General features: G+C 45.4%; 1 protein-coding gene across 1 annotated transcript in view; it reads left to right on the top strand.

Annotated features, from left to right (window-relative positions):
* Positions 1-8,009: 8,009 nt before the first annotated feature.
* The window catches only part of LOC115193090 (uncharacterized), a 61,339-nt gene continuing 54,095 nt past the window's right edge, over positions 8,010-15,253 (top strand). Inside the window, 2 exon segments of the mRNA XM_075074279.1 lie at positions 8,010-8,102; positions 10,595-10,615. Of these exon segments, the coding sequence (XP_074930380.1) occupies positions 8,033-8,102; positions 10,595-10,615 (91 nt within the window). The 5' untranslated portion in view covers positions 8,010-8,032.

Raw genomic sequence — 15,253 nt, 5'->3', positions numbered from 1 at the left:
TCTGATCCCACTCTGATTCCAGTCCACTCTGCTCCCACTCTGATCCCAGTCCACTCTGATCCCAGACCACTCTGATCCCAGTCCACTCTGATCCCAGTCCACTCTGATCCCAGACCACTCTGATCCCACTCTGATCCCAGACCACTCTGATCCCAGTCCACTCTGATCCCACTCTGATCCCAGTCCACTCTGCTCCCACTCTGATCCCAGTCCACTCTGATCCCAGACCACTCTGATCCCAGTCCACTCTGATCCCAGACCACTCTGATCCCAGACCACTCTGATCCCACTCTGATCCCAGTCCACTCTGATCCCAGTCCACTCTGATCCCAGACCACTCTGATCCCAGTCCACTCTGATCCCACTCTGATCCCAGTCCACTCTGCTCCCACTCTGATCCCAGTCCATTCTGATCCCAGTCCACTCTGATACCAGTCCACTCTGATCCCAGACCACTCTGATCCCAGTCCACTCTGATCCCAGTCCACTCTGATCCCAGGCCAATCTGATCCCAGACCACTCTGATCCCACTCTGATCCCAGTCCACTCTGATCCCAGTCCACTCTGATCCCAGTCCACTCTGATCCCAGACCACTCTGATCCCAGACCACTCTGATCCCAGTCCACTCTGATCCCAGTCCACTCTGATCCCAGTCCACTCTGATCCCAGACCACTCTGAACCCAGTCCACTCTGATCCCAGTCCACTCTGATCCCAGACCACTCTGATCCCAGTCCATTCTGATCCCAGTCCACTCTGATCCCAGTCCACTCTGATCCCAGTCCACTCTGATCCCAGTCCACTCTGATACCAGACCACTCTGATCTCAGTCCACTCTGATCCCAGTCCACGCTGATCCCAGTCCACTCTGATACCAGACCACTCTGATCTCAGTCACTCTGATCCCAGTCCACTCTGATCCCCAGACCACTCTGATCCCAGTCAACTCTGATCCCAGTCCACTCTGATCCCAGTCCACTCTGATCCCAGACCACTCTGATCCCAGTCCACTCTGATCCCAGTCCACTCTGATCCCACTCTGATCCCAGTCAACTCTGCTCCCACTCTGATCCCAGTCCACTCTGATCCCAGACCACTCTGATCCCAGTCCACTCTGATCCCAGACCACTCTGATCCCAGACGACTCTGATCCCAGACCACTCTGATCCCAGTTCACTCTGATCCCAGTCCACTCTGATTCCCAGACCACTCTGATCCCAGTCCACTCTGATCCCAGACCACTCTGATCCCAGACCACTCTGATCCCAGTCCACTCTGATCCCACTCTGATCCCAGTCAACTCTGCTCCCACTCTGATCCCAGTCCACTCTGATCCCAGACCACTCTGATCCCAGTTCACTCTGATCCCAGTCCACTCTGATCCCAGACCACTCTGATCCCAGTCCACTCTGATCCCAGTCCACTCTGATCCCAGACCACTCTGATCCCACTCTGATACCAGTCCACTCTGATCCCACTCTGATCCCAGTCCATTCTGCTCCCACTCTGATCCCAGTCCACTCTGATCCCAGTCCACTCTGATCCCAGTCCACTCTGATCCCAGCCCACTCTGATCCCAGTCCACTCTGATCCCAGACCATTCTGATCCCAGACCACTCTGATCCCAGTCCATTCTGATCCCAGTCCACTCTGATCCCACTCTGATCCCAGTCCACTCTGATCCCACTCTGATTCCAGTCCACTCTGCTCCCACTCTGATCCCAGTCCACTCTGATCCCAGACCACTCTGATCCCAGTCCACTCTGATCCCAGACCACTCTGATCCCAGACCACTCTGATCCCAGACCACTCTGCTCCCAGTCCACTCTGATCCCAGTCCACTCTGATCCCAGTCCACTTTGCTCCCACTCTGTTCCCAGTCCACTCTGATCCCAGTCCACTCTGATCCAGTCCACTTTGCTCCCACTCTGATCCCAGACCACTCTGATCCCAGTCCACTCTGATCCCAGACCACTCTGATCCCAGTCCACTCTGATCCCAGTCCACTCTGATCCCAGACCACTCTGATCCCAGTCCACTCTGATCCCAGACCACTCTGATCCCAGTTCACTCTGACCCAGACCACTCTGATCCCAGTCCACTCTGATCCCAGTCCACTCTGATCCCAGTCCACTCTGATCCCACTCTGATCCCAGACCACTCTGATCCCAGTCCACTCTCATCCCACTCTGATCCCAGTCCACTCTGATCCCAGTCCACTCTGATCCCAGTCCACTCTGATCCCAGACCACTCTGATCCCACTCTGATCCCAGTCCACTCTGTTCCCAGACCACTCTGATCCCACTCTGATCCCAGTCCACTCTGATCCCAGTCCACTCTGATCCCAGACCACTCTGATCCCACTCTGATCCCAGTCCACTCTGTTCCCAGACCACTCTGATCCCACTCTGATCCCAGTCCACTCTGATCCCAGTCCACTCTGATCCCCAGTCCACTCTGATCCCAGTCCACTCTGATCCCAGACCACTCTGATCCCAGTCCACTCTGATCCCAGACAACTCTGCTCCCAGTCCACTCTGATCCCAGACCACCGATCCCAGTCCACTCTGATCCCAGACCACTCTGATCCCACTCTGATCCCAGTCCACTCTGATCCCAGTCCACTCTGATCCCAGACCACTCTGATCCCAGTCCACTCTGATCCCAGACCACTACTTGATCCCAGTCCACTCTGATCCCAGTCCACTCTGATCCCAGCCACTCTGATCCCAGTCCACTCTGATCCCAGACCACTCTGATCCCAGTCCACTCTGATCCCAGAACCACTCTGATCCCAGTCCACTCTGATCCCAGTCCACTCTGATCCCAGTCCACTCTGATCCCAGTCCACTTTGATCCCAGTCCACTCTGATCCCAGACCACTCTGCTCCCACTCTGATCCCAGTCCACTCTGATCCCAGTCCACTTGATCCCAGACCAATCTGATCCCAGTCCACTCTGATCCCAGACCACTCTGATCCCAGTCCACTGTGATCCCAGACCACTCTGATCCCAGTCCACTCTGATCCCAGTCCACTATGATCCCAGACTACTCTGATCCCACTCTGATCCCAGTCCACTCTGATCCCAGACCACTCTGATCCCAGTCCACTCTGATCCCAGTCCACTCTGATCCCAGTCCACTCTGATCCCAGACCACTCTGATCCCAGTCCACTCTGATCCCAGTCCACTCTGATCCCAGACCACCTCTGATCCCAGTCCACTCTGATCCCAGTCCACTCTGATCCCAGTCCACTCTGATCCCAGACCACTCTGATCCCAGTCCACTCTGATCCCAGACCACTCTGATACCAGTCCACTCTGATCCCAGACCACTCTGATCCCAGTCCACTTTGATCCCAGTCCACTCTGATCCCAGACCACTCTGCTCCCACTCTGATCCCAGTCCACTCTGATCCCAGTCCACTCTGATCCCAGACCACTCTGATCACAGTCCACTCTGATCCCAGACCACTCTGATCCCAGTCCACTCTGATCCCAGTCCACTCTGATCCCAGTCCACTCTGATCCCAGACCACTCTGATCCCAGTCCACTCTGATCCCAGACACCTCTGATCCCAGTCCACTCTGATCCCAGTCCACTCTGATCCCAGACCACTCTGATCCCAGTCCACTCTGATCCCAGTCCACTCTGATCCCAGACCACTCTGATCCCACTCTGATACAAGTCCCACTCATGATCCCCCAGTCCACTCTGATCCCAGTCCACTCTGATCCCAGCCCACTCTGATCCCAGATCACTCTGATCCCAGTCCACTCTGATCCCAGTCCACTCTGATCCCAGACCACTCTGATCCCAGTCCACTCTGATCCCACTCTGATCCCAGACCACTCTGATCCCAGTCCACTCTGATCCCAGTCCACTCTGATCCCAGACCACTCTGATCCCACTCTGATACAAGTCACTCTGATCCCAGTCCACTCTGATCCCAGTCCACTTCTGATCCCAGCCCACTCTGATCCCAGATCACTCTGATCCCAGTCCACTCTGATCCCAGTCCACTCTGATCCCAGACCACTCTGATCCCAGTCCACTCTGATCCCACTCTGATCCCAGACCACTCTGATCCCAGTCCACTCTGATCCCAGACAACTCTGATCCCACTCTGATCCCAGATCACTCTGATCCCAGTCCACTCTGATCCCAGTCCACTCTGATCCCACTCTGATCCCAGTCCCACTCTGATCCCAGGCACTCTGATCCCACTCTGATCCCACTCCACTCTGATCCCAGTCCACTCTGATCCCAGTCCACTCTGATCCCAGACCACTCTGATCCCACTCTGATCCCAGATCACTCTGATCCCAGACCACTCTGATCCCAGTCCACTCTGATCCCACTCTGATCCCAGTCCACTCTGATCCCAGTCCACACTGATCCCAGTCCACTCTGATGCCAGACCACTCTGATCCCACTCTGATCCCAGTCCACTCTGATCCGAGACCACTCTGATCCCACTCTGATCCCAGTCCACTCTGCTCCCACTCTGATCCCAGTCCACTCTGATCCCAGTCCACTCTGATCCCAGACCACTCTGATCCCAGACCACTCTGATCCCAGTCCACTCTGATCCCAGACCATTCTGATCCCAGACCACTCTGATCATACTCTGATCCCAGTCCACTCTGATCCCAGACCACTCTGATCCCAGTCCACTCTGATCCCAGACCACTCTGATCCCAGTCCACTCTGATCCCCCTCTGATCCCAGTCCACTCTGCTCCCACTCTGATCCCAGTCCACTCTGATCCCAGTCCACTCTGATCCCAGACCACTCTGATCCCCAGTCCACTCTGATCCCAGACCACTCTGATCCCAGTCCACTCTGATCCCCAGTCCACTGTGATCCCAGACCACTCTGATCCCACTCTGATCCCAGTCCACTCTTATCCCAGTCCACTCTGATCCCAGGTCCACTCTGATCCCAGTCCACTCTGATCCCAGTCCACTCTGATACCAGTCCACTCTGATCCCACTCTGATCCCAGTCCACTCTGATCCCAGACCACTCTGATCCAGTCCACTCTGATCCAGTCCACTCTGATCCCAGACCACTCTGATCCCAGACCACTCTGATCCCAGACCACTCTGATCACAGACCACTCTGATCCCACTCTGATACCAGTCCACTCTGATCCCAGTCCACTCTGATCCCAGTCCACTCTGATCACAGGACCACTTCTGATCCCAGTCCACTCTGATCCCAGGACCACTCTGATCCAGTCCACTCTGATCCCCAGTCCACTCTGATCCAGACCACTCTGATCCCAGACCACTCTGATCCCAGACCACTCTGAATCACAGACCACTCTGATCCCACTCTGATACCAGTCCACTCTGATCCCCAGTCCACTCTGATCCCAGTCCACTCTGATTCCCAGACACTCTGATCCCAGACCACTCTGATCCCAGTCCACTTGATCCCAAGTCCACTCTGATCCACACTCTGATCCCCAGTCCACTCTGATCCCATGACCCACTCTGATCCCAGTCCACTTCTGATCCCAGTCCACTCTGATCCCAGACCACTCTGATCCCAGTCCACTCTGATCCCAGTCCACTCTGATCCCAGTCCACTCTGATCCCAGACACTCTGATCCCACTCTGATCCCCAGTCCACTCTGATCCCAGTCCACTCTGATCCCAGTCCACTCTGATCCCACTCTGATCCCTTTCACTCTGATCCCAGACCACTCTGATCCCAGTCCACTCTGATCCCAGTCCACTCTGATCCCAGACCACTCTGATCCCACTTTGATCCCAGTCCACTCTGATCCCAGACCACTCTGCTCCCACTCTGATCCCAGTCCACTCTGATCCCAGTCCACTCTGATCCCAGTCCACTCTGATCCCAGTCCACTCTGATACCAGTCCACTCTGATCCCACTCTGATCCCAGTCCACTCTGATCCCAGACCACTCTGATCCCAGTCCACTCTGATCCCAGTCCACTCTGATCCCAGACCACTCTGATCCCAGACCACTCTGATCCCAGACCACTCTGATCACAGACCACTCTGATCCCACTCTGATACCAGTCCACTCTGATCCCAGTCCACTCTGATCCCAGTCCACTCTGATCACAGACCACTCTGATCCCAGACCACTCTGATCCCAGTCCACTCTGATCCCAGTCCACTCTGATCCCAGACCACTCTGATCCCAGACCACTCTGATCCCAGACCACTCTGATCACAGACCACTCTGATCCCACTCTGATACCAGTCCACTCTGATCCCAGTCCACTCTGATCCCAGTCCACTCTGATCCCAGACCACTCTGATCCCAGACCACTCTGATCCCAGTCCACTCTGATCCCAGTCCACTCTGATCCCACTCTGATCCCAGTCCACTCTGATCCCAGACCACTCTGATCCCAGTCCACTCTGATCCCAGTCCACTCTGATCCCAGACCACTCTGATCCCAGTCCACTCTGATCCCAGTCCACTCTGATCCCAGTCCACTCTGATCCCAGACCACTCTGATCCCACTCTGATCCCAGTCCACTCTGATCCCAGTCCACTCTGATCCCAGTCCACTCTGATCCCACTCTGATCCCTTTCCACTCTGATCCCAGACCACTCTGATCCCAGACCACTCTGATCCCAGTCCACTCTGATCCCAGTCCACTCTGATCCCAGACCACTCTGATCCCACTCTGATCCCAGTCCACTCTGATCCCAGACCACTCTGCTCCCACTCTGATCCCAGTCCACTCTGATCCCAGTCCACTCTGATCCCACTCTGATCCCAGTCCACTCTGATCCCAGACCACTCTGATCCCAGACCACTCTGCTCCCACTCTGATCCCAGTCCACTCTGATCCCAGTCCACTCTGATCCCACTCTGATCCCAGTCCACTCTGATCCCAGACCACTCTGATCCCACTCTGATCCCAGTCCACTCTGATCCCAGACCACTCTGCTCCCACTCTGATCCCAGTCCACTCTGATCCCAGTCCACTCTGATCCCACTCTGATCCCAGTCCACTCTGATCCCAGACCACTCTGCTCCCAGGTTCAACACCTCTGCTGTGCCCCTGAGGACCAAGGCAACTTCCAGGAGTGCTGCACCGTTGCAGCATATGTGTGTATCTGATTGCATTGGGGAAAAGACAGACAAATCTATTCTAACGATATTGCCAATAACGTTTAGATTTCTTATATTCTATTATAAAATATATATATATACATTTTTGTACAATAATTCATTTGATAACTGTAGCTCAGTTGGTAGAGCATGGTGTTTGCAACGCCAGGGTTGTTGGTTTGATTCCCACGGGGGGCCAGCACAGAAAGAAAAAAAAATTATGAAATGAAATGAAATGTATGCATTCACTACTGTAAGTCGCTCTGGATAAGAGCGTCTGCTAAATGACTAAAATGTAAATGTAAAATGATACATTTAAACAGAATGATCCATCATGAAATCTTACTTTGAGTGCATATGGTAGGCTATTCAACGCCTAGTATTGCGATACAATACTGAAGTGCATTATAGTTTGAGAGAGGTGCATAGCCTGTGTGTCAAGCCACTGTTTCTGTATGTGGTGGGAGTTTCTGGAATTCTGAAGCGCTGTAATTCTCGTGACAACTTGGAGAGCCCCTCACATCTCCATAATTCCACCCGTAGACGTGTCCGCTGCACGTTGGAGAAATCTCAGCGCATCTGCGCTATGATTCTGACGTCCTGTAATGGCTAGTGTGTCTACGGATTTTTGCTGACGTTTTTCCACATTGCGCAAATAAATGTTGAGTGTGCATAATTAACAGTTGCGGTCGTTGCTGATTCTGACCTGTCACAGGGTGACGAGGGACGGAGGGACGAGGTGGGGGGGAGGGACAGGGGGGGGGGGGGCACGACGACGATGTTGCTGTGGCTCTGACGTCATGGCGGGGCGCTATAACGAAGCCGACGGACTTCCAATAAAAGTCGGTGCATCTCAATGCGTCTGCTCCAAGACTGTTCCTGTGCTGTTCTTCTGAAGTGGACCTGTGTAGAGACACAACGATGCAGCCCCATAAACAGGACCTCTCGTATCTTCTGATTGCTGTGGGAACTCTGTTGTCCGGATTGCATGGTAAGAATAACCTGTCGTCTCTTCTGATTGCTGTGGGAACTCTGTTCTCGGGACTGCATGGTAAGAATAACCTCTAGTCTCTTCTGATTGCTGTGGGAACTCTGTTGTCCGGATTGCATGGTAAGAATAACCTGTCGTCTCTTCTGATTGGTGTGGGCACTCTGTTCTCGGGACTGCATGGTAAGAATAACCTGTCGTCTCTTCTGATTGCTGTGGGAACTCTGTTCTCGGGACTGCATGGATGATAAACCTGGACTTGACTCCAAAGTTTTTAGGATGTTGTAGACTTGATTAAATTGGTCCAACTCTGATTAGGAACTTTATGCAGCTTTATATGCAGTGTACATGGCTATGGCTGTAGTATTGTTGTTGTTATCATGCATTCATGTTTAAAACAAATAGAAAATATGTACCTGATTAACCTCTGTTAACCTATAAGATCACAAGAAATATATCACTGTTTCATGATATCAGATATTACCTTAATCTAAAAAAAAAACACAATACACTTCAGTTTGAGTGGTTACACTCAGAAATGATTTCTCTTAAATTGAGATATTGATAAAATTATGAATAATCAATAGCGGTTATGTTTCACTCCTTTTATTCGCAGTAGTGATGGAAACAGATGGTGAGAGATGTAGGTGAGATGCCTGAAGGCCGGTGTAATTCCTATCATTTCATCTCTGAACATGTTGAATCCTGTTGAATCCTGTGCAGCTGATGATACAGTAGTTACTCTGTTTGGGATCTGTACGTTCAGCTGATAATAAGGCTAGTGTTCTGCTTGGTACTGAAACTGACCGGTACGACCCAGAGCAGCAGGTTTTAGCCAATGGGAAGACCAGAGCAGTAGGTTCTAGCCAATGGGAAGACCAGAGCAGCAGGTTTTAGTCAATGGGAAGACCCAGGTTTTAGGCAATGGGAAGAAGCTTGTCTTGGAATAATTCAGCAGGCAGATACTTTTATCCAAACAACAGTAGCCTTCAGTAGCCTTCAGCCTCCTTCAGTATCCTTCAGTAGCCTCCAGCATCCTTCAGTAGCCTTCAGCATCATTCAGTATCCTTCAGTAGCCTTCAGCATCCTTCAGTAGCCTTCAGCCTCCTTCAGTAGCCTTCAGTAGCCTTCAGCCTCCTTCAGTAGCCTTCAGCCTCCTTCAGTAGCCTTCAGTAGCCTTCAGCATCCTTCAGCCTCCTTCAGCATCCTTCAGTAGCCTTCAGCCTCCTTCAGTAGCCTTCAGCCTCCTTCAGTAGCCTTCAGTATCCTTCAGCCTCCTTCAGTAGCCTTCAGCCTCCTTCAGTAGCCTTCAGCCTCCTTCAGTAGCCTTCAGCATCCTTCAGCCTCCTTCAGTAGCCTTCAGCCTCCTTCAGTAGCCTTCAGCCTCCTTCAGTAGCCTTCAGCCTCCTTCAGTAGCCTTCAGTAGCCTTCAGCATCATTCAGCATCCTTCAGTAGCCTTCAGTAGCCTTCAGCCTCCTTCAGTAGCCTTCAGTAGCCTTCAGTATCCTTCAGTAGCCTTCAGCCTCCTTCAGTAGCCTTCAGTATCCTTCAGTAGCCTTCAGTAGCCTTCAGTAGCCTTCAGCATCCTTCAGCATCATTCAGCATCCTTCAGTTAGTCTTCAGTAGCCTTCAGTAGCCTTCAGCATCTTTCAGATACTTTCAGCATCCTTCAGTGGCCTTCGGCATCCTTCAGTGCCTTCAGCATCCTTCAGTGGCCTTCAGCATCCTTCAGTAGCCTTCAGCATCTTTCAGTAATCTTCAGTGCCTTCAGGAGCTTTCAGCATCCTTCAGCATCCTTCAGTGGTCTTCAGCATCCTTCAGCATCCTTCAGCATCCTTCAGTAGCTTTCAGTAGCCTTCAGCCTCCTTCAGTAGCCTTCAGTAGCTTTCAGTATTCTTATGTATCCTTCAGTCTTCAGTATCGTTTAGTGGGTTCATACATTTTTTTATAGTAATCTGTTGGATTTGAACCCATGACCTTGACGCTGACTCTATTGGAGGATTGCGACTCCATTTTTCCACAAGAAAATCCATAATTTGGTGTTTTGTTGATGTTGGTGGAAAACGCTTTCTCAGGCGTCGCTCCAGAATCTCCCATAAGCGTTCAATTGGGTTGGTTTACATAGAGGGGACGTTTATTTATTGTTTTGCTGAGTTTAGTTTTCATGCTGATCGAAGCATTCAGTGACCAGTCATGCCCTGTGGATGAGGGGGGCCTTGTCATCCTGGATGAGGCCACTGCCATCAGGATATAAATGATTCACCACAGGAGTTGATCCCTCAGAATGGCTGTTTACCTTGCCCTCTAAGAGGTGGAGTAGACCTAAACCAGGTCAGGAAAATGCACCCCACACCATAACAGAGCCACCAGAACCATCAGTTACTCAGGTGTTTCCATTATTTTGGCCGTTACATCAGATCAGACGGATATCTCATCATATAACGACGATGGCATAAATGTTATAATTATGTTCATTTTTCTGTTTCTGTTTCAGGTGCTAAATGGGCATACACTGGTAAGTGGATTATTTATTTCTCTCTAATACCATGGTGATGTAGAGATAACATGGTGATACCATGGTGATGTAGAGATAACATGGTGATGTAGAGATACCATGGTGATGTAGAGATAACATGGTGATGTAGAGATACCATGGTGATACCATGGTGATGTAGAGATACCATGGTGATGTAGAGATACCATGGTGATGTAGAGATACCATGGTGATGTAGAGATAACATGGTGATACCATGGTGATGTAGAGATAACATGGTGATGTAGAGATAACATGGTGATACCATGGTGATGTAGAGATAACATGGTGATGTAGAGATACCATGGTGATGTAGAGATACCATGGTGATGTAGAGATACCATGGTGATGTAGATATACCATGGTGATGTAGAGATACCATGGTGATGTAGAGATAACATGGTGATGTAGAGATACCATGGTGATGTAGAGATACCATGGTGATGTAGAGATAACATGGTGATGTAGAGATACCATGGTGATGTAGAGATACCATGGTGATGTAGAGATAACATGGTGATAACCATGGTGATGTAGAGATACCATGGTGATGTAGAGATAACATGTTGATGCAGAGATACCATGGTGATGTAGAGATAACATGGGTGATGTAGAGATACCATGGTGATGTAGAGATACCATGGTGATGTAGAGATACCATGGTGATACCATGTTGAGTGTAGAGATAACATGGTGATGTAGAGATACCATGGTGATACCATGGTGATGTAGAGATAACATGGTGATGTAGAGATAAACATGGTGATGTAGAGATACCATGGTGAGGTAGAGATAACATGGTGATGTAGAGATACCATGGTGATGTAGAGATACCATGGTGATACCATGGTGATGTAGAGATAACATGGTGATGTAGAGATAACATGGTGATGTAGAGATACCATGGTGATACCATGGTGATGTAGAGATAACATGGTGATGTAGAGATAACATGGTGATGAGAGATACCATGGTGATGTAGAGATACCATGGTGATACCATGGTGATGTAGGATACACATGGTGATACCATGGTGAATGTAGAGATAACCTGGTGATGTAGAGATACCATGGTGATGTAGAGATACCATGGTGATGTAGAGATACCATGGTTGTGATACCATGGTGATGTAGAGATACCATGGTGATACCATGTGATGAGAGATAAATGGTGATGTAGAGATAACATGGTGATGTAGAGATACCATGGTGGATACCATGGTGATGTAGAGATAACATGGTGATGTAGAGATACCATGGTGATGTAGAGATACCATGGTGATACCATGGTGATGTAGAGATAACATGGTGATACCATGGTGATGTAGAGATACCATGGTGATGTAGAGATACCATGGTGATGTAGAGATACCATGGTGATGTAGAGATACCATGGTGATGTAGAGATAACATGGTGATACCATGGTGATGTAGAGATAACATGGTGATACCATGGTGATGTAGAGATAACATGGTGATGTAGAGATAACATGGTGATGTAGAGATACCATGGTGATGTAGAGATACCATGGTGATACCATGGTGATGTAGAGATAACATGGTGATAACATGGTGATGTAGAGATACCATGGTGATGTAGAGATACCATGGTGATACCATGGTGATGTAGAGATACCATGGTGATGTAGAGATACCATGGTGATGTAGAGATACCATGGTGATGTAGAGATACCATGGTGATACCATGGTGATGTAGAGATACCATGGTGATGTAGAGATACCATGGTGATGTAGAGATACCATGGTGACAAAACCCTCAATATTTATTGGGAAGCAGCATCAAGCTCATCACCAGGCCCTTTCACCATCCTGTGAAGTTCATCATAACTTATTTCATCTGTAGCCTAATAAACGGTGTAGTTTCCCGAGTCGTAGTGGAAGAATCACCATATCTTCTCCTGACTCCCAGTTTCCTTCAATACGATGGTTATTATATCAATACGATGGTTATTATATCAATACGATGGTTATTATATCAATACGATGGTTTATATCAATGATGGTTATTATATCAATATGATGGTTATTATATTATATCAATACGATGGTTATTATATCAATACGATGGTTATTATATCAATATGATGGTTATTATATTATCAATACAATGGTTATTATATCAATACGATGGTTATTATATCAATACGATGGTTATTATATTATATCAATACGATGGTTATTATATTATATCAATATGATGGTTATTATATCAATACGATGGTTATTATATCAATATGATGGTTATTATATCAATACGATGGTTATTATATCAATACGATGGTTATTATATCAATACGATGGTTATTATATCATACGATGGTTATTATCAATACGATGGTATATTAATACGATGGTTATTATATTATCAATATGATGGTTATTATATCAATACGATGGTTATTATATTATATCAATACGATGGTTATTATATTATATCAATACGATGGTTATATATATATCAATACGATGGTTATTATATCAATACGATGGTTATTATATCAATACGATGGTTATTATATCAATACGATGGTTTATATCAATACGATGGTTATTATATCAATACGATGGTTATATATTATATATACGATGGTTATTATATCAATACGATGGTTATTATATCAATACGATGGTTATTATCAATACGATGGTTATCATATATCAATACGATGGTTATTATATCATATATGGTTTATATCAATACGATGGTTATTATATCAATACGATGGTTATTATATCAATACGATGGTTATTATATTATTCAATACGATGGTTATTATATCAATACGATGGTTATATTATGTCAATATGATGGTTATTATCAATACGATGGTTATTATATCAATACGATGGTTATTATATCAATATGATGGTTATTATATCAATATGATGGTTATTATATTATATCAATACGATGGTTATTATATTATATCAATATGATGGTTATTATATCAATACGATGGTTAATATATCAATACGATGGTTATTATATCAATACGATGGTTATTATATCAATATGATGGTTATTATATTATATCAATATGATGGTTATTATATTATATCAATACGATGGTTATTATATCAATACGATGGTTATTATATCAATACGATGGTTATTATATCAATACGATGGTTATTATATCAATATGATGGTTTTATATTATATCAATATGATGGTTATATTATATCAATACGATGGTTATTATATCAATACGATGGTTATTATATCAATACGATGGTTATTATATTATATCAACACGATGGTTATTATATCAATACAATGGTTATTATCAATACGATGGTTATTATACATACGATGGTTATTATATCAATACGATGGTTTTATATCAATACGATGGTTATATTATATCAACACTGGTTATATATCAATACAATGGTTTATATCAATACGATGGTTATTATATCAATACGATGGTTATTATATCAATACGATGGTTATTATATCAATACAATGGTTATTATATTATATCAATACGATGGTTATTATATCAATATGATGGTTATTATATCAATAAGATGGTTATTATATCAATACGATGGTTATTATATCAATACGATGGTTATTATTATATCAATACGATGGTTATTATATTAATACGATGGTTATTATATCAATACGATGGTTATTATATCAATACGATGGTTATTATATTATATCAATACGATGGTTATTATATCAAATTGATGGTTATTATATCAATACGATGGTTATTATATTAATACGATGGTTATTATATCAATACGATGGTTATTATATCAATACGATGGTTATTATATCAATACAATGGTTATTATATCAATATGATGGTTATTATATCAATACGATGGTTATTATATCAATACGATGGTTATTATATCAATATGATGGTTATTATATTATATCAATACGATGGTTATTATATCAATACGATGGTTATTATATCAATACGATGGTTATTATATCAATACGATGGTTATTATATCAATTCGATGGTTATTATATCAATACGATGGTTATTATATCAATACGATGGTTATTATATATATCAATACGATGGTTATTATATTATCAATACGATGGTTATTATATCAATACGATGGTTATTATATCAATACGATGGTTATTATATCAATACGATGGTTATTATATCAATACGATGGTTATTATATCAATACGATGGTTATTATATTATATCAATACGATGGTTATTATATCAATACGATGGTTATTATATCAATACGATGGTTATTATATCAATATGATGGTTATTATATCATACGATGGTTATTATATTATATCAATACGATGGTTATTATATCAATACGATGGATATTATATCAATACGATGGTTATTATATCAATACGATGGTTATATCAATACGATGGTTATCATATTATATCAATACGATGGTTATTATATCAATACGATGGTTATTATATCAATACGATGGTTATTATATCAATACGATGGTTATTATATCAATACGATGGTTATTATATTATATCAATACGATGGTTATTATATCAATACTGGTTATTAATTATGTCAATATGATGGTTATTATCAATACGATGGTTATTATATCAATACGATGGTTATTA

This window comes from Salmo trutta, chromosome 4, assembly GCF_901001165.1.
Source record: "Salmo trutta chromosome 4, fSalTru1.1, whole genome shotgun sequence".
Classification (NCBI taxonomy): domain Eukaryota; kingdom Metazoa; phylum Chordata; class Actinopteri; order Salmoniformes; family Salmonidae; genus Salmo; species Salmo trutta.
The sequence above is the reverse complement of the archived record's forward strand: the minus strand, read 5'-3'. Positions and strand labels throughout refer to the sequence as shown.